General features: G+C 43.1%; 1 protein-coding gene across 11 annotated transcripts in view; it reads left to right on the plus strand.

The window, feature by feature from the left end:
• Positions 1–27,080, plus strand: part of DCUN1D3 (defective in cullin neddylation 1 domain containing 3) — a 59,860-nt gene extending 32,780 nt beyond the window's left edge. For all 11 annotated transcript variants that reach the window (XM_070362934.1, XM_070362925.1, XM_070362926.1 and 8 more), the window contains 2 exons: positions 19,533–20,068; positions 21,662–27,080. In XM_070362934.1, coding sequence (XP_070219035.1) covers positions 19,638–20,068; positions 21,662–22,145 — 915 coding nt within the window. In that variant the 5' untranslated portion in view covers positions 19,533–19,637 and the 3' untranslated portion in view covers positions 22,146–27,080. The remainder of the gene's footprint in view (positions 1–19,532; positions 20,069–21,661) is intronic.
• The last annotated feature ends 758 nt before the right edge of the window (positions 27,081–27,838 follow it).

Below are 27,838 nucleotides of genomic sequence, written 5' to 3' on the forward strand. Positions count from 1 at the left end.
GCCACCTGATGTGAAGAACTGACTCATTAGAAAAGACCCTGATGCCGGGAAAGATTGAAGGTGGGAGGAGAAGAAAATGACAAAGGATGCGATGGTTGTATGGCATCACTGACTCGATGGACATGAGTTTGAGTAAGCTCCGGGTGTCGGTGGTGGACAGGGATGTCTGGAGTGCTGTAGTCCATGGGGCCACAAAGTCCATGGGGCCACTACTGAGCGACTGAACTGAACTGATGGAACATAAACCCAAGACGGCCCTCTGTTTGTAAACAGTAAATTTAGCTAATGAAAAAGTTGGTGCAGAAACACAGAGAGTAACCAGCTTAGAAATCTGATGCCCCTTATGATGTCCACTTTGCACATGAGTGTACAGTCAGACTTGTCCAGATCAATAGTGACAGCAAAAATATTCCAAGTGTGGGTCACTAAAATAATTCAGCTCTTTTTTGGTTATTTTGAGTCATGTGGGATTAAATATGTAGCAGCTCTGGAACCCAGAGACCAAAAATGCTTGATTCTTTGGTATTTGGAAACTTTATAATATGTATGTATTGACTTTGTTGAATTTGGCAAGTAGTATTTGTTCTGGCCAGCCCACAGTGGCCTCAGTCCTCAGACCTCAGTTGCATATATATTCTCAATATATTTGAAGTGTGCAAGGTAAGGAACATAAGAATCCTTCAAAAAGAAGGAGAAATTATTTTGTACAAAGCTAACTGGTCTTAGTCCTGTGACCTAATATTATTTTACAGAAATATAACCAATTGGTTTATTTTCTTTTTAAAAAAATTTATCTTCCCTTCCTTCCTCCCTGTTTTCCCCCATCCTCCTCTTCTTTTTGTAGTTTTGAGATTGGTGGATTTAGAAAGTCATGTGTTCCTACCCATCCCTAACTGGAACTGCTGTCTTAGCTTGCTGCTTGCAGTACATTTTAGGACAAAAAGTCTTAAAAGCATGAAGATAGCAGACACGCCTCATTTGCTTTGGCAGAGGGAACAGCTTTTTCTCCCAAGTAGCTCTAGGTAAAACCTAATCTCCAAAGGTGATCTTGTAAGTTCCAAATGACAGAAAGCAGAAGACCTTGGATTTTAAAGTACTCCCTCCAGTCTTTCCTCCTTGTTTGTTATTTTTGCAAGTTTACTTTCTAAGAGGTAGTTTAGAAATGGATACTACCCATTTCCCGACTGTTTCTCAGGTCATTCAGCATCTACATCTGCCAGTTGGCATCAAGAGACTCTTGTGGTCTTGCTTTGAGACTCCTCAGGGGCATGGCTTTTGCCACTATAGCTGCTTCAGCCCCTGGCAGCTGGGTGTCTGGCATATATGGTAAGAAGTAAAAACATGTGCCCAATTAGCTATACAAATGGTTTGGATGAAAGTTGGAAAGATGGGTTTCTTACTGCTGTAATATGTAAAAGCACTAACGTTTGCTAGTGGCGTCTTGCTTCTGAATAGACTCTGGTGCTGGTGCTAAGTCGCTTCACTCGTATCGGACTCTGTGCGACCCCAGAGACAGCAGCCCACCAGGCTCCCCCGTCCTTGGGATTCTCCAGGCAAGAACACTGGAGTGGGTTGCCATTTCCTTCTCCAATGCGTGAAAGTGAAAAGTGAAAGTGAAGCCGCTCAGTAAGCATCAGACTCTTCATGACCCCATGGACTGCAGCCCACCAGGCTCCTCCGTCCATGGGATTTTCCAGGCAAGAGTACTGGAGTGGGTTGCCATAGACTCTAGGTGGGAACAAATGGGAGAGGTGGACTGGATCATTTCCTTCTTTCAAAGAAGTCATCAGAGTAGACCTCAGGTGCCTTGCTGACATTGGCTTTTGGTACCAGCATTTGCCTCCTCATTTTTTTTTAAGCTCCCAACCAGGTACAACAATGAGCCAGCTTGCTCTATTTTCCGTATCACCTGTGCTTATTCTTAGTCTTGTGTTTGACTCTTTGTGACCCCCTAGACTAGCTTGCCAGGCTCCTCTACCCATGGAATTTTCCAGACAAGAATGCTGGAGTGGGGTGCCATTTCCTATTCTAGGGGATCTTCCACACTCAGGGATTGAACCCATGTCTCTTGCATCTCCTGCATTGGCAGGCGGTTTCTTTACCACTAATGCCACCTGGGAAGCCCATATGTTATATGTCAGGGCCTTTGTCTTAGCCTGCAGAGATCACACTAAGATGATTAAGAGGGAAGGGTGCAAAAACAGTGTCACCTTTCACCTCTTGTTCAGATTGGAATAGACTGACTTTCCCATTTTCCTTTGGTTCTAGTAGGCTTGGGCAAGAAGTATGAAAGCTGTTCACTGAGGAGGCGAAAGCCCTGTCCTCAGAAGGCTTGCAAATTTAGAACTTCAGCCTCTTTGCATGTCAAAAAATAAAGGTTGTCCCAGAATGTTAGACTTCAAAGGATTTTAATGTTGGGAACATGGAAACTCAGAGAGGTTAAGAGACTTGTTCAAGGGCATACGTCACTTAGGGATATCCCAGACCAGAACTGAAGGCTTCATGAGACTTTACTCTGATCCTACTGACTCAGTACTTCTGGAATACAATCACGTATTGATAATGTATTTTTTCTTCTTGGGCCATCATCGTCTCCTTAGGGGAAGAGTATATCCTGGCATGTGTGTATGCTCCGGAGAAGGCAATGGCACCCCACTCCAGTACTCTTGCTTGGAAAATCCCATGGATGGAGGAGCCTGGTAGGCTGCAGTCCATGGGGTCGCTAAGAGTAGGACACGACTGAGCGACTTCACTTTCACCTTTCACTTTCATGCATTGGAGAAGGAAATGGCAACCCACTCCAGTGTTCTTGCCTGGTGGGCTGCCATCTAAGGGGTCACACAGAGTCGGACACGAGTGAAGCGACTTAGCAGCAGCAGTGTGTATGTTCAGTTGCTCAGTTGTGTCTGACTCTTTGCGACCATGAACTGTAGCCTGCCAGTCTCTTCTGTTCATGAAATTTTCCAGGCAAGCATACTCGAGTGGATTGCCATTTCTTACTCCAGGGGATCTTCTCGACCCAGGTACTGAACCTGTGTCTTGTGTCTGCTGCATTGGCAGGCAGATTCTTTACCACTGTGCCACCTGGAACAGCATAGCGAAGAACATTAAGTAGTGAGACCAGTGATGTAATATGATGAATTTAGAATCAGACTCCTGGCTTTGAATCCCTTACCTTTATGGATTGGCTGTGTGACCTCAGGCCAAATCCCTTAAACTTTGTTCAGTTTATCCCCCTGTAAAGTGAAGATTATATTTTCTTGCTCATAGAGTTATAGTTGGTTAAAAGTGATAATTCATGTCAGTCTCCTCATTACATGCAATGGACTTAAAAGATTATTGCTATTAATAAACATTTTAAAATCCTCTCTCAACCTGGACCAACCAGATTGACCGTTTGCCTCTTTCCTTTCCACTTTATGCTCCCAGTCACCGAAGGACCAGAACAAGACTCATCATCTCTGTGAAACTGAGTAGATTTTGGAGGCTGACAAACTGATTTTATTTCCTAGTCCCATTGCTTAGTGGTTAAGAAACCTCAGGTTCCTAATCTGTAAGACCCCTGACATCGTAGGTTGTTGTGAAGTTTGAAGATGATGATGTATATGAAGCATATAACAAATACCAATTCATCTTCATCAGTCCCTCCACCTTCCTTTCCATAACACTGGTTCATACTCCTCTCTCCTTTCCTGTCTCCATTCGTCTTTGTGTGATTTAGCCCTTCATGGTCTTTCTGTCCATAAGAGGTGATTCTGTTTCAAAGGCAGACTGTAAGTCCTAGAAAATAGGGACTTGCCTGATTGTCACTTCATGGAGCTGCCTAAGAATTAGAACGGAGAAGGCAATGGCACCCCACTCCAGTACTCTTGCTTAGAAAATCCCATGGATGGAGGAGCCTGTTAGGCTGCAATCCATGGGGTCGCTAAGAGTCAGACACGACTGAGCAACTTCACTTTCACTTTTCACTTTCATGCATTGGAGAAGGAAATGGCAGCTCACTCCAGTGTTCTTGCCTGGAGAATTCCAGGGACAGGGGAGCCTGGTGGGCTGCCGTCTATGGGGTCGCAGAGTCGGACACTACTGAAGTGACTTAGCATAGCAAGAATTAGAAACACTTTCCTGATCTCCCTTCTCTGGCTGTCTGGAGCCAGAGCATTCACTGGGACCATGATCTCTGGGACTGCCCTTAGCCCAGCAGTGCCAGCTCCAGACCTGGGGCCAAGCAAGCAACCAAGCCCATCCCCAGGAATAGCAGCTGGGTCTGCTACAGGAGAGGAGGGAGGCTGGAAGCTGATGCAGAGAAGGAGGGAGAGAGAAAGGCAGAAGTGGTTAGAGCTGAGATTGGAGGAGAAAAGCTGGAGGCCTATCTTGGTCCAACATAAACTAAGCAGTTACTGGCTTTGATCTTTCAAGTAACCCCCCAAAGCTATGCCTAGAAGTACGTTTCCTGGTTTGTAGCTTTTTTTCTCCCTTTATTCTTCTTCCTGCCTTTCCTTTCTTCCCACCCCTTCTTGTCTGTCACTCCATTTCACTCGTGTATGCCACTTTAGCTGAAACAGGAGACCAGAGTCACTTACTGCAAGAACAGGAGAGCTACTGTAGGCATTTGGGGCATCAGCATTCCTGAACTGCCCCAGGAGACCTGGCCTGGCTGCTGACAAGAGCACTTTTCTAGGAAAAGAGGAGCTCGATCCTCTCACCAACTTTCTGATAATAACAATTACAATAAAGGCTAACACTTACCGAATACTTTTTATGAGCCCGGTATTAGGGCAGAGCATTTTACATGGGATATCTCATTTCCTCTGACCAGTCCATGAGGTACAGCTGTCCCATTTTAAAGTTATATGCTGATGGTCACAAACTTGGTGGATCGCCATGATTCGGATACAGGTTCCTCTGCTTGTGGAGCTCATCCTGTTAATTACTCTGCTCCAGTTTCTCCTTTTCTAGATAGCTGCTTGACCTCTGTGTACTTAAATTTATTTTCCTATGAAATGGCAGTAATTACTTCCTAGAGTTACGCTTCAGTGTAGCTCTTACAATGTACTGACAATGAAAAGTGGGATTAATTAATGATGATATTCTGTTAGTAATGAAATTTGGTTCTGGGGAGCCCAGATTGTGCTGAGGCTATCCATTTCAGAGGGATAGCAGGAGGACCACTGGGAAGGTAGTTCCATTAAATGAGTGTAAATCAGTACCAAGTTAGAAATCCTGGTTTTCTCCAGATCTACACACCTGGAATCTAGTGGAAAGGGAGTGAAGTTTGGAACTGACTGGAAGATTGCCCCAGATTAGGGAAAGAATTTACTTCATTTCAGTCACTCAAGAGCACTTGACTCTTTGTGACCCCATGGACTGCAGCATGCCAGGCTTCTCTGTCCCTCACCGACTGCCAGATCTTGCTCAAATTCATGTCCATCTAATCAGTGACTTCATCCAACCATCTCATCCTCTGTTGTCCCCTTCTACTCCTGCCTTCAATCTTTCCCAACAAAAAGGTCTTTTCCAGTAAGTCAGTTCTTTGCGTAAGGTGGCCAAAGTACTGGAGCTTCAGCTTGAGCATTACTCCTTCCAATGAATATTCAGGAATGATTTCCTTTAGGATTGACCAGTTTGATCTTCTTGTAGTCCAAGGGACTCTCAAGAGTCTTCTCCCAACACCACTGTTCAAAAGCATCAGTTCTTCGGCACTCAGCTTTCTTTATGGTCCACCTCTCACATTCATACGTGACTACTGGAGAAACCATAGCTTTGACTAGACAGACGTTTGTTGACAAAGTAATGTCTGTGCTTTTTAATATGCTGTCTAGGTTGATCATAGCTTTCCTTCCAAGGATCAAGTGTCTTTTAATTTCATGGCTGCAGTCACCATCCACAGTGACTTTTGGAACCCAAGAAAATAAAGTCTGTCACTATTTCCATTGTTTCCCCATCTATTTCCCATGAAGTGATGGGACCAGATGCCATGATCTTAGTTTTTTGAATATTGAGTTTTAAACCAGCTTTTTCACTCTCTTCTTTCACTTTCATCAAGAGGATCTTCAGTTCTTCTTCACTTTATGCCATAAGGGTGATGTCATCTGCATATCTGAGGTTATTGATATTTCTCCTGGCAATCTTGATTCCAGCTTGTGCTTCTTCCAGCCCTGCATTTCTCATGATGTTCTCTGCATATAAGTTAAATGAGCAGGATGACAATATACAGCCTTGATGTACTCCTTTCCCAATTTGGAACCAGTCTGTTGTTCTATGTCCAGTTCTAACTATTGCTTCCTGACCTGCATACAGATTTCTCAGGAGGCAAGTAAGGTGGTCTGGTATTCCCATCTCTTTCAGAATTTTCCACAGGTTGTTGTGATGCACACAGTCAAAGGGTTTGGTGTAGTCAATAAAGCACAAGTAGATGTTTTTCTGGAACTCTCTTGCTTTTTTGATGACCCAACGGACATTGGCAATTTGATGTCTGGTTCCTCTGCATTTTCTAAATCCAGGTTGAACATCTGGAACTTCACAGTTCACATACTGTTGAAGCCTAGCTTAGAGAATTTTGAGTATTACTTTGCTGGTGTGTTAGATGAGTACAATTGTGCAGTAGTTTGAACATTCTTTGGGACTGGAATGAAAACTGACCTTTTCTAGTTCTGTGGCCACTGCTGAGTTTTCCAAATGTGCTGGCATATTGAGTGCAGCACTTTGACAGCATCATCTTTTAGGACTTGAAATAGCTCAGCTGCAACTCCATCACCTCCACTCGCTTTGTTCATAGTGATGCTTCCTAAGGCTCACTTGACTTCACATTCCAGGATGTCTGGCTCTAGGTGAGTGATCACATCATCGTGGTTATCTGGGTCATTAAGATCTTTTTTGTATAGTTCTTCTGTGTATTCTTGCCACTTTTTTTTTTAATATCTTCTGCCTCTGTTAGGTCCATACTATTCTGTCCTTTATTGTGCCCATCTTTGCATGAAATGTTCCCTTGGTATCTCTAATTTTCCTGAAGAGATTTCTAGTCTTTCCCATTTTATTGTTTTCCTTTATTTGTTTGCATTGATCACTGAGGAAGGCGTTCTTATCTCTCCTTGCTATTCTTTGGAACTCTGTATTCAGATGGGTATCTCTTTCCTTTTCTCCTTTGCCTTTCACTTCTCTTCTTTTCTCAGCTATTTGTAAGGCCTCCTCAGACAGCCATTTTGCCTTTTTACATTTCTTTTTCTTGGGGATGATCTTGATTCCTGTCGCCTGTAATATGTCACGAACCTCCGTCCATAGTTCATCAGGCACTCTTATCAGATCTAGTGCCTTAAATCTATTTCTCACTTCCACTGTATTTGATAAGGGATTTGATTTAGGTCATACCTGAATGGTCTGTCAGAATGTGGTCCACTGGAGAAGGGAATGGCAAACCACTTCAGTTTTCTTGCCTTGAGAACCCCATGAACAGAATGAAAAGGCAAAATGATAGGGCACTGAAAGAGGAACTCCCCAGGTCGGTAGGTGCCCAATATGCTACTGAAGATCAGTGGAGAAATAGCTCCAGAAAGAATGAAGGGATGGAGCCAAAACAAAAACAATACCCAGTTATGGATGTGACTGGTGATAGAAGCAAGGTCCAATGCTGTAAAGAGCAATATTGCATAGGAACCTGGAATGTCAAGTCCATGAATCAAGGCAAATTGGAAGTGGTCAAACAAGAGATGGCAAGAGTGAACATCGACATTCTAGAAATCAGCGAACTAAAATGGACTGGAATGGGTGAATTTAACTCAGATGACCATTATATCTACTACTGCGGGCAGGAATCCCTCAGAAGAAATGGAGTAGCCATCATGGTCAACAAAAGAGTTCAAAATGCAGTCCTTGGATGCAATCTCAAAAACGACAGAATAATCTCTTTTTGTTTCCAAGGCAAACCATTTAATATCACAGTAATCCAAGTCTATGCCACAACCAATAACGCTGAAGAAGCTGGAGTTGAATGGTTCTATGAAGACCTAGAAGACCTTTTAGAACTAACACCCCAAAAAGATGTCCTTTTCATTATAGGGGGCTGGAATGCAAAAGTAGGAAGTCAAGAAGCACCTGGAGTAACAGGCAGATTTGGCCTTGGAATACAGAATGAAGCAGGGCAAAGACTAATAGAGTTTTGCCAAGAAAATGCACTGGTCATAGCAAACACACTCTTCCAACAACACAAGAGAAAACTCTACACATGGACATGACCAGCTCGTCAACACCGAAATCAGAATGATTATATTCTTTGCAGCCAAAGATTGAGAAGCTCTATACAGTCAACAAAAACAAGACCAGGAGCTGACTGTGGCTCAGATCATGAACTCTTTATTGCCAAATTCAGACTGAAATTGAAGAAAGTAGGGAAAACCACTAGACCATTCAGGTATGACCTAAATCAAATCCCTTATGATTATACAGTGGAAGTGAGAAATAGATTTAAGGGGCTAGATCTGATAGATAAAGTGCGTGATGAACTATGGACAGAGGTTGGTGACATTGTACAGGAGACAGGGATCAAGACCATCCCCATGGAAAAGAAATGCAAAAAAGCAAAATGGCTGTCTGGGGAGACCTTACAAATAGCTGTGAAAAGAAGAGAAGTGAAAAAGCAAAGGAGAAAAGGAAAGATATAAGCATCTGAATACAGAGTTACAGAGAATAGCAAGAAGAGATAAGAAAGCCTTCCTCAGTGATCAATGCAAAGACATAGAGGAAAACAACAGAATGGGAAAGACTAGAGATCTCTTCAAGAAAATTAGAGATACCAAGGGAACATTTCATGCAAAGATGGGCTCGATAAAGGACACGAAAAGGTATGGACCTAACAGAAGCAGAAGATATTAAGAAGAGGTGGCAAGAATACACAGAAGAACTATACAAAAAAGATCTTCATGACCCAGATAATCACGATGGTGTTATCACTCATCTAGAGCCAGAAATCCTGGAATGTGAAGTCAAGTGTGCTTGAGAAAGCATCACTATGAACAAAGCTAGTGGAGGTGATGGAATTCCAGTTGAGCTATTTCAAATCCTGAAAGCTGATGCTGTGAAAGTGCTGCACTCAATATGCCAGCAAATTTGGAAAACTCAGCAGTGACCACAGGACTGGAAAAGGTCAGTTTCCATTCCAATCCCAAAGAAAGGCAATGCCAAAGAATGCTCAAACTACTGCACAATTGCACTCATGTCACACGCTAGTAAAGTAATGCTCAAAATTCTGCAAGCAAGGCTTCAGGAATATATGAACTGTGAACTTCCAGATGTTCAAGCTGGTTTTAGAAAAGGCAGAGGAACCAGGTACCAAATTGCCAACATCCGCTGGATCATGGAAAAAGGAAGAGAGTTCCAGAAAAACATCTATTTCTGCTTTATTGATTATGCCAAAGCCTTTGACTGTGTGGATCACAATAAAGTGGAAAATTCTGAAAGAGATGGGCGTGCCAGACCACCTGACCTGCCTCTTGAGAAATGTGTATGCAGGTCAGGAAGCAACAGTTAGAACTGGACATGGAACAACAGCCTCGTTCCAAATAGGAAATGGAGTACGTCAAGGCTGTATATTGTCACCCTGCTTATTTAACTTATATGCAGAGTACATCGTGAGAAACGCTGGGCTAGATAAAGCACAAGCTGGAATCAAGATTGCCTGGAGAAATATCAGTAACCTCAGATATGCAGATGACACCACCCTTATGGCAGAAAGTGAAGAGGAACTAAAGAGCCTCTTGATAAAAGTGAAAGAGGAGAGTGAAAAAGTTGGCTTAAAGCTCAACATTCAGAAAACGAAGATCATGGCATCTGGTCCCATCACTTCATGGGAAATAGATGGGGAAACAATGTCAGACTTTATTTTTTTGGGTTCCAAAATCACTGCAGATGGTGATTGCAGCCATGAAATTAAAAGACGCTTGCTCCTTGGAAGAAAAATTATGACCAACCTAGATAGCATATTCAAAAGCAGAGACATTACTTTGCTAACAAAGGTCCGTCTAATCAAGGCTATGGTTTTTCCTGTGGTCATGTATGGATGTGAGAGTTGGACTGTGAAGAAGGCTGAGTGCCGAAGAATTGATGCTTTTGAACTGTGGTGTTGGAGAAGACTCTTGAGAGTCCCTTGGACTGCAAGGAGATCCAAACAGTCCATTCTGAAGGAGATCAGCCCTGGGATTTCTTTGGAAGGAATGATACTAAAGCTGAAACTCCCAATACTTTGGCCACCTCATGTGAAGAGTTGACTCACTGGAAAAGACTCTGATGCTGGGAGGGTTTGGGGGCAGGAGGAGAAGGGGATGACAGAGGTTGAGATGGTTAGATGGCATCACTGATTTGATGGACGTGAGTCTGAGTGAACTCCGGGAGTTGGTGATGGACAGGGAGGCCTGGCGTGCTGCGATTCATGGGGTCGCAAAGAGTCAGACATGACTGGGCGATTGAACTGAACTGAATGGTCTAGTGGTTTTCCCCACTTTCTTCAATTTCAGTCTGAATTTGGCAATAAGGAGTTCATGATCTAAGCCACAGTCAGCTCCCGGTCTTGTTTTTGCTCAGTGTATAGTGCTCTCCATCTTCGCCTGCAAAGAATATAATCAGTCTGATTTTGGTATTGACCATATGGTCAATGATTAGAGTCGCCTCTTGTGTTGTTGGAAGAAAGTGTTTGCTAAGAACAATGCATTCTCCTGGCAAAACTCTTATCAGCCTTTGCCCTGGTTCGTTTTGTACTCCAAGACCAAACTTGCTTCTTTCTCCAGGGAAATCCTGACTTCCTACTTTTTCATTCCAGTCTCCTGTAATGAAAAGGACATCTTTTTCTGGTGTTAGTTCTAGAAGTTCTTGTAGGTCATCATAGAACTGTTTAACTTTAGCTTCTTCGGCATTAGTGGTTGGGGAATAGACTTGGATTACTATGATATTGAATGGTTTGCCTTGGAAACGAACCGAGGTCATTCTGTTTTTGAGATTGGACCCAAGTACTGCCTTTTGGACTCTCTTGTTGACTGTGAGGGCTACTCCATTTCTTCTAAGGGATTTTTGCCCACAGTAGTAGATATAATGGTCATTTGAATTAAATTTGCCCATTCCTGTCCATTTTAATTCACTGATTACTGAAATGTCGATGTTCAAACCCTTGCCATCTCCTGTTTGACCACTTCCAATTTACCTTGATTCATGGACCTAACATTCCAGGTTCCTATGCATTACTGTTCTTTACAGCATTGGACTTGACTTCTATCACCAGTCACATCCACAGCTGGATACTGTTTTCACTTTGGCTTCGTCTTTTCATTCTTTCTGGAGTTACTTCTCCACTCTTCTCCAGTAGCATATTGGGCACCTACTGACCTGGGGAGTTCATCTTTCAGTGTCCATCTTTCTGCCTTTTCATGGGGTTCTCAAGGCAAGAATAATGAAGTAGTTTGCCATGCGCTTCTCCAGTGGACCACGTTTTGTTAAAACTCTCCACCATGACCCATCCATCTTGGGTGGCTCTACACGGCATAGCTCATAGTTTCATTGAGTTTAGAGATGGCTGTGGTCCAGGTGATCAGTTTGGTTAGTTTTCTGTGATTGTGGTTTTCATTCTGTCTGCCCTCTGATAAATAAGGATAAGAGGCTTATAGAAGGTTCCTCATGGGAAAGACTGACTATGGGGGAATCTGGGTCTTATTCTGATGGGCGGGGCCATGCTAAGTAAATCTTTAATCCAGTTTTCTGTTGATGGGTGGGGCTGTTCCCTCCCAGTTGACTGAGGGCAAACTTGACCCATGCCTTCACAGGAGACTCTTTTCTCCTGGCTCTTAATGTACACAAGTTTTTGTTTGTGCCCTCCAAGAGTCTCCCCATTCCTGTTAAAGTACTGTAATCAAATCCCACTGGTCTCCAAAGTCAAATTCTTTGGGGGTTCTCAGTCCCTTTGTCAGTTCCCTAGGTGGGAAAATCTGTTGTGGGTCCTAGAACTTTCTTAACAGTGCAAGAATTTCTTTGATATAATTGTTCTGCAGTTAGGGACAGAAAGTGAGCAACAATTCAGATATCCAGAGGGCACAGCAAATAGCCAGCTTGATTTTATTCACGATTATTCACAAGTCTTATCCTATGGAGAATCTGACCCCCTGTGTATTTCTGATTGGTGGTGCATTTGAGCAGGGTTAGTTCTGTAGTTCAAGAAACTGTTTTTGAGCGATACTCATGTGCATGATGGAGAAGGCAATGGCACCCCACTCCAGTACTCTTGCGTGGAAAATCCCATGGGCGGAGGAGCCTGGAAGGCTGCAGTCCATGGGGTCGCTAAAAGTCGGACATGACTAAGCGACTTCACTTTCACTTTTCAGTTTCCTGCATTGGAGAAGGAAATGGCAACCCACTCCAGTGTTCTTGCCTGGAGAATCCCATGGATGGGGGAGCCTGGTGAGCTGCCGTCTGTGGGGTCACACAGAGTCGGACATGACTGAAGTGACTTAGCATTAGCATTAGCATGTGCCTGACTCAAGCATAGGCATCCTGTCCTGTCTGGGCGTGGGGAAGAAAGCCTAGACCCATTGTTCACATGGGACAAGCTGGGATTTCCATCAGGGTAAGCAGATACTACTTGGCTTTTAATAAAAGCTTTCCTCTGTGGAAGTCATAGTGCCAGGTACTCTTTATCAGTGTATCCTGACTGAATCCTTACAACTGCTCTACGAAGTAGGTACCGCTTTTCAGGTTGATGAAATTCAGGTTTTTGATCAGGGTCAAACAGCCGATAGCAGAGTTGGACTTAAAGAGCTAGAGCTTTTAGCCATGATGGGGTCCTGAAACATCACAGGTTTAAGGACTCTGGATTCTAGTCCCCAGCCTCTGGTGAGGCTGAGCCTGAGGGCATCTTGCCTGCCTGCTTCACGGTGGTATGGCTTGCTGGGGAGAGAGCAGTGGCTAGGACAGCATTCTTAGCTCTGGGCACAGACCATGTGCTGTTCTTTTTCCAGTTGTTGTTGTTGTTGTTTAGTCCCTAAGTCATGTCCGACTCTTTGCAATCCCATGGACAGGCTCCTCTGTCCTTCCCTGTCTCCCACAGTTTGCTCAAATCTATGTGCATTGAGTCAGTGATGCTGTCTAACCATCTCATCCTCTGCCGCCCCTTTTTCCTCCTCTTCTCAATCTATCCCAGCAGCAGGGTCTTTTCCAGTGACTCAGCTCTTTTGTATCAGGTGGCCAATGTATTGGAGCTTAAGCTTCAGTCCATCCAATGAATATTCAGGGTTGGTTTCCTTTAGGTTGACTAGCTTGACCTCCTTGCAGTCCAGGGGATTCTTAAGAGTCTTCTTCAGCACAGTTCAAAAGCATGAATTCTTTGGCACTCAGCCTTCTTTATGGTCCAGTTCTCATATCTGTACATGACTACTGGAAAACTATAACTTTGACTGTATGGATCTTGTCAGCAGAATGATGTTTCTGCTTTTTAATATGTTATCTAGGTTTGTCATAGCTTTCCAACCAAGAAGCAAGTGTCTTTTAATTCATGGCTGCAGTCACTGTCCACAGTGATTTTGGAGCCCACTAAAATAAAATCTGTCACTGTTTCCATTTTTTCCCCATCTATTTGCCTTGTAATGGTGTGACTAGATGCCATGATCTTAGTTTTTTGAATGTTGAGTTTTAAGCCAACCTTTTCACTCTTCTTTCACCCTCATCAAGAAGCTCTTTAGTTTCTTTTCACTTTCTGCCATTAGGGTGGTATCATCTGCATATCTGAGGTTGTTGGTATTTCTCCCACAAATCTTGATTCCAGCTTGTGATTCATTCACTTTGGCATTTTGCATGATGTACTCTGCATATAAGTTAAATAAGCAGCATGACAGTATACAGCCTTGACATACTTCTTTCCCTATATGGAACCAGTTCATTGTTCATGTCCAGTTCTAGCTGTTGCTTCTCGACTTGCGCATGTTGGTTAGGAGACAGGTAAGGTGGTCTGGTACTCCCATCTCTTTAAGAATTGTCCAGTTTGTTGTGATCCACACAGTCAATGACTTTAGCACAATCAATGAAGTAAATTTTTTTTTGAATTCCCTTACTTTTCCTGTGATCCAGTAGATGTTGACAATTTGATCTCTGGGTCCTCTGCCTTTTCTAAAGCCAGCTTGTACATCTGGAATCTCTCGGTTCACATACTGCTGAAGCCTAGCTTGGAGAATTTTGAGCCTTACCTTGCTAGTATGTGAAATGAATGCAATTGTGCCATAGTTTGAAATTTCTTTGGCATTGCCCTTCTTTGGGATTAGAATGAAAACTGACCTTTTCCAGTCCTGTGAACACTGCTGAGTTTTCCAAATTTGCTGACATATTGACTGTAGCACTTTAACAGCATCATATTTTAGGATTTTGCATAGGTCTGCTGGAATTCCATCACCTCCATAAGCTTTGTCCTGTGGATGGAGGAGCCTGGTAGGCTGCAGTCCATGGCGTTGCGAAGAGTCAGACATGACTGAGTGACTTCACTTTCACTTTTCACTTTCATGCATTGGAGAAGGAAATGGCAACCCACTCCAGTGTTCTTGCCTGGAGAATCCCAGGGATGGCAGAGCCTGGTGGGCTGCCATCTATGGGGTTGCACAGAATCGGACACGACTGAAGTGACGCAGCAGCAGCAGCATCATTAGCTGTGTTCTTAGTAATGCTTCCTAAGGTCCACTTGACTTCACATTCCAGGATGTCTGGCTCTAGGTAAGTGACTACACTCCTATCGTTGTGGTTATCTGAGTCATTAAGACCTTTCTTGTATAGTTCTGTGTATTTCCACCTCTTAATATCTTCTATTAGGTCCTTACTCCCATTCTTGGATGAAATGTTTCCCCTACTATCTAATTTTTTTGGAAGAGAAATTCTGTTTTTTAGAGAATCTTTCCCATCCTGTTGTTTTCCTCTATTTCTTTACACTTCATTTCAGAACGGCTTCTTATTTCTCCTTGCTTTTCTCTGGAACTCTGCATTCAGTTGGGTATATTTTTCCCTTTTTCCCTTTTCAGCTCCTCAGACAACCTCTTTGCCTTCTTGCATTTCTTTTTCCTTGGGGTGGTTTTGGTCACTGCCTCCTGTACATTATTATAAACCTCCATATATAGTTCTTTATGCACTCTGCCAGATCTAATCCCTTGAACCTATTCATCACCTTCACCATATAATCATAAGGGATTTGATTTAGGTCATACCTGAATGGTCTAGTAGTTTTCCTTACTTTCTTCAATTTAAGATTAAATTTTGCAATAAGGAGGTCATGATCTGAGCCACAGTCAGCTCCCAGTCTTGTTTTTGCTGACTGTATAGAGCTTCTCCATCTTCAGCTGCAAAGAATATAATCAATCTGATTTCAGTAGTGATCATTTGGTGATGTCCATTTGTAGAGTCATCTCTTGTGTTGTTGGAAAAGAGTGTTTGCTGTGACCAGTGTGTTCTCTTGGCAAAACTCTGTTAGCCTTTGCCCTGCTTCATTTTGTTCTTCAAGGCCAAACTTGCTTGCTACTGCAGGTTTCTCTTGATTTCCAACTTTTGCATTCCATTTCCCATGACGAAAAGGACATCGTTTTTGCTGTTAGTTCTACAAGGTCTTGTAGATCTTTATAGTCAACTTCAGCTTCTCCAGCATCAGTGGTTGAGGCAAAGTCATGTTGAGTGGTTTGCCTTGGAAAGAAACCGAGGTCACTGTATTGTTGACTGTGAGGGCTACTCCATTTCTTCTTGGAAAGGAACCGAGGTCACTGTTTTGTTGACTGTGAGGGCCACCTTATTTCTTCTAAGGGATTCTTGCCCACAGTAGTAGATATAATGGTTCCCCGAATTAAATTCACCTATTTCTGTCCACTTTAGTTCACTGATTCCTAAAATGATATTCACTCCTGCCATCTCCTACTTGATCACGTCCAATTTCCTTGATTCATGGACCTAACATTCCAGGTTTCTATGCAATACCACCAGACACATCCACAGTTGAGTGTCGTTTCCGGTTTGGCTCAGCCAGTTCATTCTTTCTGGAGGTATTAATAATTGCCCTTTCTTCTTCCCCCATAGTATATTGGACACCTTCCAACCTGGGGTGCTCATCTTCCAGTGTTATGTGTTTTGCTTTTGCATATTGCTCATGGGGTTTTCATGGCAAGCATACTCCTGTGTTTTGCCATTCCCTCCTCCAGTGGATGACATTTTGTCAGTACACTTCACTATGACCCGCCCGTCTTGGGTGGCCCTGCACAGCATGGCTTATAGCTTCATTGCATTACAAAGCCCCTTCACCAAGACCATGCTGTGATCTATGAAGGGGTTTCTGATACAGGTGTTAAGCAGTCTAGCTTAGTGGTTAAATTGAAAGTGAAAGTTGGCTCAGTGGTGTTTGTTTGCAACCCCATGGATTATACAGTAGAAGTCCATGGAATTCTCCAGGCCAGCCTTTCCCTTCTGCAGGGGATCTTCCCAATCCAGGCGAACCCAGGTCTCCTGCATTATGCATGAATTCTTGACCAGCTGAGCCACAAGGAAAGCCCAAGAGTATTGGAGTGGGTAGGCTATCCCTTTTCCAGTGGATCTTCTTGACCCAGGAATTGAACTGGGGTCTCCTGCATTGCTGGCAGATTCTGTACCAGCTGAGCTATCAGGGGTTTTTCAAGTCAGACATAATCAGGTTCTTCTTGTGATCCTGGGTAATCTTCTTTGCACCCCAACTTTCCTATCTTTGAATGGAATTGTCATAAGCATATATGAGTTTTATTGTCCATAAAGTGCTTTGTATAAATGCTCTTACTAGGAATTAGCCAACAGCTACTGTGTTCAGGGAAGCAGGCAACTTTAAAACACTTGAAGTGTGGCCATCCTGTGACACAGGGCTGAGCCCCTGATTGAACCTGAGAAATCTCTTGGTGCAGAACTGTTTCCCAAAGAAAGAGGTAGACAGTAAAGAAGGGAGCCCAGGGAGCCCATTAGGTAATCAGGGGACCACACCCACCATCAGATCTGTAACTGGCTTGAGACTATCACTTGCTTCAAAGGAAAGGACTGGAATGGAAGGAAGGGATCCAGCCTTCTGGCACTTTCTGACTAATCATCTGTCTAAATTGATTTCCCACTCCTTTTTTTCTTTTTATCTTTTGGGTATGTAAAATGCCTTCAGGTTTCAGCTGGTTCTGCTGTGTCAGGTCATCAAAGATGCTCTCATGTGGAGGGCTTGTAAATGGGTAAATGGATTAGAACCTCTTTGGTAGGTCCATCTGTTCTGTCCCTACTTGAAGGCCTTGGCACCAGGATTTGGAGGAAGCTGGTATAATACAGCATCTGTCCAATGGGAGCAGAGGTGAGTGGCCTATGGTAGGTGAGTCAGTCAGAAACCAGGAAATCTTCTTATCGTGCCAGATACCTGGGCTTTCCTCAGCAGCAAGAACTAAGCAGCAAAATCTGGTGAGTCAGCATGTCTGGGAATTAGAGTTGCCAGTCTGTGAGCATGTGGAATTTGTGTAAGTTTGGGCCTTTTGTTTCTTTCAGCATTTCAGTCTTAGAAACACAGATCTGGAAACCAGAACGTCCATGTGGTATAGTGCTGTTTGTTTTGGATAATTTGGCTTGAACAGGTTGCTTCTCATGTATTCTGGTCTTCCAAGAATTAACACCCTTGCCTTTAAAAATTTTAATAAGTTGCACTATGAATTACTAGCTATACTCTAAAAGCATAAAAAGGCTTCAAAAAACTTACTTGGGTCTGTCATTTTCCACACCAAAACCCTTCTGAAGGGGCTACAGTGTGATTTTGAAACCTAAGTGAAACTGCAAATCCATAAAGGGCATGTATAGTCATGTCTGTCATTTATTCTTTTTGAAGGTGGAGAATGGGACACACCCTGATACAATGTGATTCCAATTAACACAGGAACGATTATGGTCTTCACTTTAAACTTGTATACTCAGAACATACCCTTAGAATTACTTTTGAAAATAACTCTGATTTTATGCAAGTACTATTTGGAGGAAGTAAAGTTCTTTAGCTAAAGTTTAAAGCTTCAACTTTCCATTAAAATACCCTTTTACCCTACTGCCAGTCTCATTAGAGCTTTGAATTTGGATTGTGAAGGTCCATGACTCTAGAGCTGGTGAGACACGGGTCTGACATTGATTTGGTCCACTTCCCTGCTATACTTCCAAGTTTCTATTAACATAATTTCAGAGGCTGCAATTATTATGCTCTGCTGTGCTGTGCTTAGTCACTCAGTCGTGTCCAACTCTTTGCAACCCCATGGACTGTAGCTTGCCAGGCTCCTCTGTCCTTGGGGATTCTCCAGGCAAGAATACTGGAGTGGTTTGCCATGCTCTTCTCCAGGGGATCTTCCCAACCCATAAATTGCACCCAGGTATCCTGCATTGGTGGCTCAGACAGATGGATTCTTTACTGTCTGAGCCACCAGGGAAGCCCAAGAATACCAGAGCAAGTAGGCTGTCCCTTCTCAAGGGGATCTTCCTGAGCCAGGAATTGAACTGGGGTCTCCTGCATTGCAGGCAGATTCTTTAGTTAGCAAAATTTTACAAGCACTAAATTTTAGATGGATCTTCTAGTAGCCTAGTTGAAGGTAAGAATGAGTCTAAGTAGATAAAGTGTCTCCAGAGAAATCACCTCCTTCCTAGCCAAGAAATTTCTAGCAATCTTCCTATAAAACACTTTTTGGTTAAAAATAAGTAAATCACTATGATGTTATGTATTAGTGCAGACTTCTTTTTCATCTAGCTGTTATCCTATCATTTAGAGATTGTATTTGGGTAAATCAGCCCTTCTTTTAAAATGGAGACACCTTCTTAGAAGACTAAGCCTGCATTTAAGCCTTTAGGGCATTCACATTTAGTGTGAACTTGACTTTCCTTCTATATTCTACCTTTCTGAGAGGGGTATTTAGAAAAGAAGCTCAGCGACTGGGACCCTTGGCATGGAATACAGTCCTGGTGGATGGCGCCCATAGGTGGATAGAGTAAGGGTGGAGAAAGGGCTTGCACATTCTTTACCTCATCTTTAGGGCATTATGAAACTATATATAGTTATTTGGGATGTGACCACTCTTTCTCCCTGTTCATCCTACTTAAAAAGAAAATCTGAGAATTTTGACATTAGAGACTAGAAGATGAACCTTTTATTGGTACCTTTGGTGTTAACACAGGTTCACATAACTTTCTTATGTGATGGCAAATTTGCAAGACAAATTTCCTTTGGAATATTTCTGGCAAACCCATAGTCTTCCTGATGCATTCTGCACATGAATTCTTTGTGATCTATGTTACCTTAAGAATTTTAGGAATTTCCATTATTGGTTCTCCATATGTGTCCTAGCCACTGCATTTCCAAGGTGAAGGTATAGGCTTGTGAGGAAGGTGATGGTGAACTTGGGGTATTTCCACTAGTTCATGGTTGACTCATTGCAAGAATGGTGTTGCACTGTGCAGTTCCTGGAGGAGAGCTTGCATACTCTGTCTTCCTGTTCGGTGGTGATTGGTCTTTAATTTTCTTCTAGGTTGGCTGGCTCCTCTGGCTGATGGCATGTTGAGGCACATGGGCCAGTGGCAACGAGGGCATCCAATCCAGAGAGGGCCGCTCTAGAGGCCAGGCCACCAGCATCATGGGCCAGTGTGTCACCAAGTGTAAGAATCCCTCATCAACTCTGGGTAGCAAGAATGGAGACCGTGATCCCAGCAGCAAGTCACATGGTAGGCGGAGTGCAAGCCACCGTGAGGAACAGCTGCCAACCTGTGGCAAGCCAGGTGGAGATATCCTTGTCAATGGGACCAAAAAGGCAGAGGCTGCTCCTGAGGCCTGCCAGCTGCCAACATCCTCTGGAGATGCTGGGAGGGAGCCCAAGTCAAATGCCGAGGAGTCGTCTTTGCAGAGGTTGGAAGAACTGTTCAGGCGCTATAAGGATGAACGGGAGGATGCAATTTTGGAGGAAGGCATGGAGCGCTTTTGCAATGATCTATGTGTGGACCCCACGGAATTTCGAGTGCTGCTTTTGGCTTGGAAGTTCCAGGCTGCTACCATGTGCAAATTCACCAGGTTAGTCACAAATACTTGGTGTCACCAGGTGAACAGAGGAGGAAAGAGAGCACCACTGAGCAGTGGTGCCCAGCTAGGATAGAAGTGGGCACCAACAATCCTTGCCTGAAGTTATAAATCCATGTTGCCAAGCTGCTGTCCCACCCCACTGCTATTTCAGACTTTTTTCTTTCACTCCTTTGTCAGTTCACTTACTTCCTTACTCAGTGTTTATTGTGCACCTATCATGTGTCAGGCATTGGGTGCCACTGGGGATGTGCTTGGGAGAAGGCAGTGGCACCCCACTCCAGTACTCTTGCCTGGAAAATCCCATGGACGGAGGAGCCTGGTGGGCTGCAGTCCATGGGGTCGCTAAGAGTTGGACACGACTGAGCGACTTCACTTTCACTTTCCACTTTCATGCATTGGAGAAGGAAATGGCAACCCACTCCAGTGTTCTTGCCTGGAGAATCCCAGGGATGGGGGAGCCTGGTGGGCTGCAGTCCATGGGGTCACACAGACCCCATTGCTCTCCGAATGATACCCTTAGTCACCCTATGTGCCAATAAGGACAACTGGCCCCGGTTATCAGCTAGTGCGTGCATGCACAGTCACTCAGTCATGTCCAACTCTTTGTGACCCTGTGGACCATAGCCTGCCAGGCTCTTCTGTCTGTGGTATTTTCTGGGTAAGAATACTGGAGTGTGTTGCCATTTTCTCCTCCAGGGGATCTTCCCAACCCAGGGATCGAACCCATATCTCCTGCGTTGGCAGGCTGATTCTTTACCACTGAGCCACCTGGGAAGTCCTGTCAACCCGTAGTTGTGTCCACTGTTATCATCATGCATCCTGATAGAGATTATTTGTGGGAGACAACATGGCAGGGTCACTGCAAGTTATGGTTTGCAGAGCACTGGATTATAAGAAAGAAGAATTGACTTTGAGAACCCCTCTATAAAACTTTTAGTCCCTGGGTAGGTTACTCACAGACCTCAGATGTTATATCTTCAGAACATACAGAATCTCAAAGAACATGATCAGTGTGAGACCATGTTGTAACCCAGAAGTGTTATATATAGATGTTAAAAAATACACATACAATTTTTGCTTTTTAGTAACAGAACTTTGATTTCTGGTGGCAGTTTCCCCAGGTTCATCCAGAATCTTTGGACTCCAAAAATTTTCCTTGGCAGTAACCAAAAATATTCCAAAACCAAACAACCCCTATAGAATCAAAAGGAAAACAGGAAGACTCCCTCGCCATCTCCAAGGAATGTCTAAAGCTTAATCACTGTTGCAGAATGAGAAATGGCATGGAGCAGGAGACTTTGAGTTTAGCTTTAGAAAGATGAGTAGATGAATGAATGAACTGTTACCAGCAGCCTACCATGTGCTTGGCACTATCTAGAAGTTGACATAATAACTTGTTGACTTAAACCCTATGAAGTACGGTAGTATTCTCACCATTTGGCAGATGAAATAGGATTGCAATTAGTAGAGGAGTTGGAGTTCAAATCCCGACAGCCTCATAGTTATGCTCTTATGATACTATATCGCCTCTCAGTAAATGATATCATTGGCAATTATTAATTGTGCCCCTCCTTCCTGTTGCAGGAAGGAATTTTTTGACGGCTGCAAAGCAATAAGTGCAGACAGCATTGATGGGATCTGTGCACGGTTCCCTAGCCTCTTAACAGAAGCCAAACAAGAGGATAAATTCAAGGATCTCTACCGGTTTACATTTCAGTTTGGCCTGGACTCTGAAGAAGGGCAGCGGTCACTGCATCGAGAAATAGCCATTGCCCTGTGGAAACTCGTCTTTACCCAGAACAATCCTCCGGTATTGGACCAGTGGCTAAACTTCCTAACAGAGAACCCCTCGGGGATCAAGGGCATCTCCAGGGACACTTGGAATATGTTCCTTAACTTCACTCAGGTGATTGGCCCTGACCTCAGCAACTACAGCGAAGATGAGGCCTGGCCAAGTCTCTTCGATACCTTTGTGGAGTGGGAAATGGAGCGAAGGAAAAGAGAAGGGGAAGGGAGAGGCGCACTCAGCTCAGGGCCCGAGGGCTTGTGTCCCGAGGAGCAGACTTAGTGGCTCTGTCTCAGGAGCAGCAGCAAGGATCTGCCTGCTGCCCTGCAGTCAACCAAGGAATTGGACCTTTCTGAAAATTACTGAAGATCCGGATATTTTCTACTTTACACCTTTCTCTGCCTTGTATCTGAAAGGGCTCTAAAATGCTGTATCATGTTTTAGGCACTTTCTTCACTTTTGGTTATTTTGGTTATTTCCCTTTTTTGGGGAGGGGTCCCCCAAAATATTTGAACCTGGCTACATGTTGTATATCTTTTTTTTTTTTTTTTGAAGCCTTCAGATAGTAAGCCTGCCACTTCTTGCACAAATTAGATTTTTTTTTTTTTGGTGGGGGAGGGTGTAGAGCAGGTAGTAGGAATGGGAGTTAGGTTGAATTATCATTATAAAATGATAGTGCCAGATCTCAGTTTTGCATATTCTTGTTTTTCAGGGCAGGTCTGTACTGTGTGTAGTGCTGTTTACATGGTTGGATTTAGGTTGTAATAATTACTTTTAAAGATTTACAGAGTTGAATTTTGAATTAGCAGTGTTAACTGTTAACCACATTGCATTAATTCCCAGGCGATTTAAAGTTCTTGGAGAGCCAGGGCTGGCCAAGAGCATTTGTAGTCTGGTGACGACCCCCTTTTAAGCTAATTTATCTGAAACTCTTTATTTTTCTCACTTCTTGCTCATTCCTTCTTTGACCTATTGCATTTCATGTTGAGTTTATCCATCAACATGCTGCGCCTGTCAGTCAAGTGAGCAGTTTTGTTAGAACACATTGTACTGAGAACCACTTAAGCATTGAATGCAGAGAAAGCAGTGCTACCTCAGTTTTGCTGGAAGTAGACTTTGATAGTTTTCTTTCTTTGATGAATTTCCTGTATTTTCATGTTGTAAGTGGAAATACGTTTTTTTTTTTTTTCATTTGCTTTGGAGCCAAAGTTTCTGTTCCTGGTGGTCGGAAAACTGTGCCTGCCGGCCAACTGACTTGAAGGAAAACTGTGGTATGGAGCTCTGCTTGAATTTTTTTTTTTTTTTTTTTTGAGTATCATCAGCTTACTTGTCTGGCAAGTGCAGGAGCCTGGGGTTGACCTGAACTCTGCCAAACAAATACATAAGTGTATTTAATAGTTAAACTTGTGCCCTTTCCCTCCTTGCTGCACCCGTGTTGTCACTTAACCCCCAGAAGTTATTTATTTTCTTCTTTGTTAATGTCAGGCTTATTTGGGGTAATGTGATGACTATTTAGGTTTACATGACCCTCCTCACCTTTTCCTACCCCAAAATATGTATATATACATATATATGTATATATTTTACCTATATAATATATATATATATACACATATATGTATCTATATTCCTTTGTTTCTTTGCCTGCTAAAACTAGCTATAAAAGGGAGCTGCCTTCAATATACAAAGTATAAGAGTGTCAGGGAGAATCATAATGAAGGCTTTTGAATCTGAATTTAGATCATTTTCATTAAAGATGAATTTTCTCAGTCCTTTCCTCACAAGAGGGAGTCCCAGTTCCCTAGACACCTCCACTGCTTGCTCTGTAAGGCCAGCTTTGGCTAAACTGCCACACAGGAGCTGACTGGTCCTACCTGGTTTTAGTAGAGGGTCCTCTTATTTTTCCATTAAAAAAAAAAAATGTCCTCGTAAAACTGTACTGGAAGGATGGATGGCAGGAACTTGTACCGTTCAGCTTCCAATACTTTGGAACAGATTGAAAAGGGAATTTTTAAATAAAAATTTATAAAAATATTTATACTCTTGAGGCAGTGAGAGTTTGTCTATTAAATATTTGGAGTTCTTCTCCCTCAACTTACCCCCCATCTCCCTCCCAGGTATATGTTTCTTAGCCTGGGCAGGAATTGCTTATTTTGAGTTCTTTTATTACTAACCTATGGCTCTGGGCTCCCATCTTTACAAAGATGATTTAAGGAGTTTCTGCAATGTTTTTGTAAAATTGGTATTGACATAGGGAACATATATATATATTTTTTAATCTGAACCCTGAGAGTTGCCCCTTTTACAGGGCTGGATGGGAAACTAAAGTCAGCCACAGTAGTTAGCAATACTGCTGGAAAGCTGATGGGTCCCAGTCCAGATATCTGGCTTTGTTCTAGCCTAAGACACAGGAACCTTGTAGACAGTTTCTGAGGGTCTTAGCACGTTCTGTGGGCTCAGTTGAAGTCAAGGTACCTAGGCTGAGGTATTGAGACTGCCATTTCATCCAGTCAATTTACAACCCCATTTTTCCTCAGTTCTGGATTGGGCAGAGGTTAAGGTTGAAACCTTAACCTAGCAAGCTGCTTCTAGCCAGGTAAGGCTTTTTCTGTCTCAGATCAGAAGGGTGTATGGCAAGGACACAAAATGCTGAGTATCCTAAAGACTCTGGGGGAACTGGATTCCTTCCCCAGCCTACAAGAAAGCATTCCATGCATTAGGTGTGTTATGATGGATTTTTAAAAAAACACTCAGCTTCCTTATCAACAAAAGAGCCATTTAAATATTTTTGGTTATATATTTAATGGTCTGTTTGTTAACAAATGCGAATTAGAAACCTGAAAAGGGAATGGTTAGGGAGGGACTTAGTTTCCTTCCAAGTTTGAGTCTTTGATGCAAGGAATTCAAGCTTAAGCAGTCACGTGGACCAATGCTTGACTTTTTCGTGGCTATAGGAAAAGCAGTTTTCTGCAGAGGGATCCAAGATGGAGTGTGTGTGTGTGTAGGGTTTGCAGTTACACTTCTGGGAAATGAGAGGTTCCTGTTCCTCTTCACCTACAGATGGGTTTGCTGCTTAATGAGTGAGCAGTAATTGTGTTGAAGAGGTCAATGCATGCCCCTCAGGTAAGCCAGTGCACACTTCACTTTAAACAATAGGATACCAGAGTGGTATGGTGGTGGTGTGGTCAGGGGCAGGATGTGGATGCCATTTTGAAAACAGGCAAATACCAGAGTGACTACAACAAACGGAGTGTGTTGGGAGGTTGTTTTTTGGCAGCAGTTTTGTGTGTGAGCTTCTATGGTATTTCTTTAGCAATTGATTAGAAAGCAATATGAGATGAATTGTGCTTTACCGGTTGCTCTTCCCCTGTACCTGCCAAATGTGACTGTATCACTCTTACCCCTGCCTCCTGTGATGACACTTTGCTGTACTTAGGCTAGTTGTCTCAGCAGTTCTCCCTGCCACATGTGCTCACATGTGTGAGTTTGGGTCAAGATTCCATTTCTACCCTTCTGGTAAGAAAAAAAAGTCTAGAGCTATGTAGAGATCCAAATTTCAGCCAAGCCCTCAGGTTCAAGGAAATCCAACAGAAAATGTACAAGGCAGTGTTTTCAATATTAAACTTTGCTAAGGAAGGCACAAACTAGCCTTCCTGGAGAGGAAGAAAGGATTAAGCCACACATTTATTAGTGGGTCTTAAAACAGTATGGATTTCCCAAGGACTGGTGGTAAAATTCAGTCCTCAGTGTTGGAGCCTGCAGGGTGTGGGACTCCATAGTTCATGTGATGGCCGCATATAGTATACTATACCAAACTGTATTAAATAGTGATGGGAAATTACTTAGATAAGGATCTGGTATAAAAGTTTAACCAGACAAACCAAAACATCTGTGTTTTGGGCCAAGTTTGGTTTGCATTTAAAGTCAAGTCTTCAGTGCAGTGAGCCCCAAAGGTATAAAGGCTGGAAGAAAGCTGCTGCTAGGTTTGTTTTGCTGTAGTAGCCCACTTTGCCACTCTTCTTGTGTGTCTGGTTAGTGATGACCTGAACATCTTGGTAACTGCGTAACTGACAAAGGTCTTCCCTGGGGGACTCAGCAGTATCTTGTTTAAATGTGTGCGTGTGTGCTAATTCACTTCAGTCATATCCGACTCTGTGTGGCCCTGTGGACTATAGCCAGCCAGGCTCCTCTGTCCATGGGATTCTCCAGGCAAGAATACTGGAGTGGGTTGCCATGCTCTCATCCAGGAGATCTTCCCAACCCAGGGATTGAACCAGCGTCTCTTATGTCTCCTGCATTGGCAGGTGGATTCTTTACCACTAGCACTACCTGGGAAGCTTTTGTTTAAACAAGATGGACTAAAAGGACTATTAAGTCATTAAAGTGTTAATTGGGACTCATTTGAGAACATGTAACATTGATCCTCCTCTTACTCCACAGTTTTCTGAATCATATAGAGGGGTTTCCCGCCCACTCCCCATTCAGAGTTTACACCTTTGTTAAGCTGTAATCATTAGCATTTATCCAGGTTAACCTTGACTAGCACTGCCTTACATTGAGGATCTGCAGGTGTTTTTCCTCACTGAAAAACAAAATTGAGTAACCATCAGATTCTGTTTCTGATTCAGGTGCTGGAGTTTATCACATCCTTCTCCCTATTCCTCTCTTTGAAAACTGAGCCTGCTCTTCTACCACCCACCTTCCCTACAACTTTCAGCATAAATCTTGCATATTGCCAAAGGAAGCCATTCAGCAGCTGCTGTGGTTTTTTCCCCCAACGCATTTATTCTGGGAGAAGTGTCTTCCTTCTGACCCTGGTCCTAGCCCCTTGAGTCTGTTATTAATTGCTCTTACCTGTTGCACTAATGAATATGATTCTAGGTTTCAAAGGAGGGATTTGAAGCAATAGGCAAATGGGGCTTGGATAAACTGGTCCTACAAATAAGATACCCTGCCTTATCCCGCTGAGGTGATGAGTCGACTGCTCATGTGACCCTCCACCTTTGTGGATTCCTCTTGGTTTGTGACCAGCGTGTCTGTTTCTTGAAGTTGTACAAACTTGTTGACAAAAGTCAATATTTTGATTTGTATTCTCTGCACTGTTGCACTCTCCAAATGGCTCCTTGAATATTTTTATTAACTTGTTACACACATTATTGTCTACTTTTTTATTTGGAAGGTAACCTGCTGTTGGACTTAATAAATTTGTTTACTTGACTAATGACAGTTCTGCAAGAAACAAAAAACAACCCCCAAACAAAAAATATCTGTGACTTCATTCTGGGGTGAGCTTTACCCACCAGGAGCCTCTTCCAACATAATGGATGGCAGATCCTGTGCTTTGGAAAACCGTCCAGATCATACAGGATCCCCAGCTACAAAAACGGATGTTGATCTCCCACTCACCAAGCTTAACAGCTTTTCAAGTCCCAGTACTTATAGGCAAGAAGCAAATGCGTCCTCACAGGGCCACTACCTAACAGTCTTACCTTATCAACTGATGTGGATTCCCATGAAGAATAAAAAGTGAATTAGAACTCTTTAATAGTTGGCTCCTAATATCTACTAGGTTGGCAGTGATTAAGGCAAGGAGGCAAGCTGAAAACTGTCAGGTGCTACTGTTCTGTGATCTTTGGCAAATTAGTGAAATTCTGAGTTTCCTTTTAGTCATCTGTAAAATCAAGAGACTATTATTTTTATCAATGTTAGGATTTAAAAGAACATCCATGATTATTAAGCACCTAAGACACAAAAGTTTAAGGTTTCCAAAGGCTGTTAGGTAATGCAGGGAATCCAGATAATAGGAGGATTGGAATGGTCACATATGACCTTTCAAAAGTCACTGCCTTTCTTGGGGACTCAACTGCGCTATGCCATATTGGTAGGATGGTGGGCTTAGAATAACATAGTCCCTAATGGCTCCCTCTGGCTCTTACATTCTAGAAGTCTAACTGTGGTAGACGTTGTTTAGTCAC

The sequence above is a fragment of the Bos mutus genome, chromosome 25 (genome assembly GCF_027580195.1).
Source record: "Bos mutus isolate GX-2022 chromosome 25, NWIPB_WYAK_1.1, whole genome shotgun sequence".
Taxonomy (NCBI): domain Eukaryota; kingdom Metazoa; phylum Chordata; class Mammalia; order Artiodactyla; family Bovidae; genus Bos; species Bos mutus.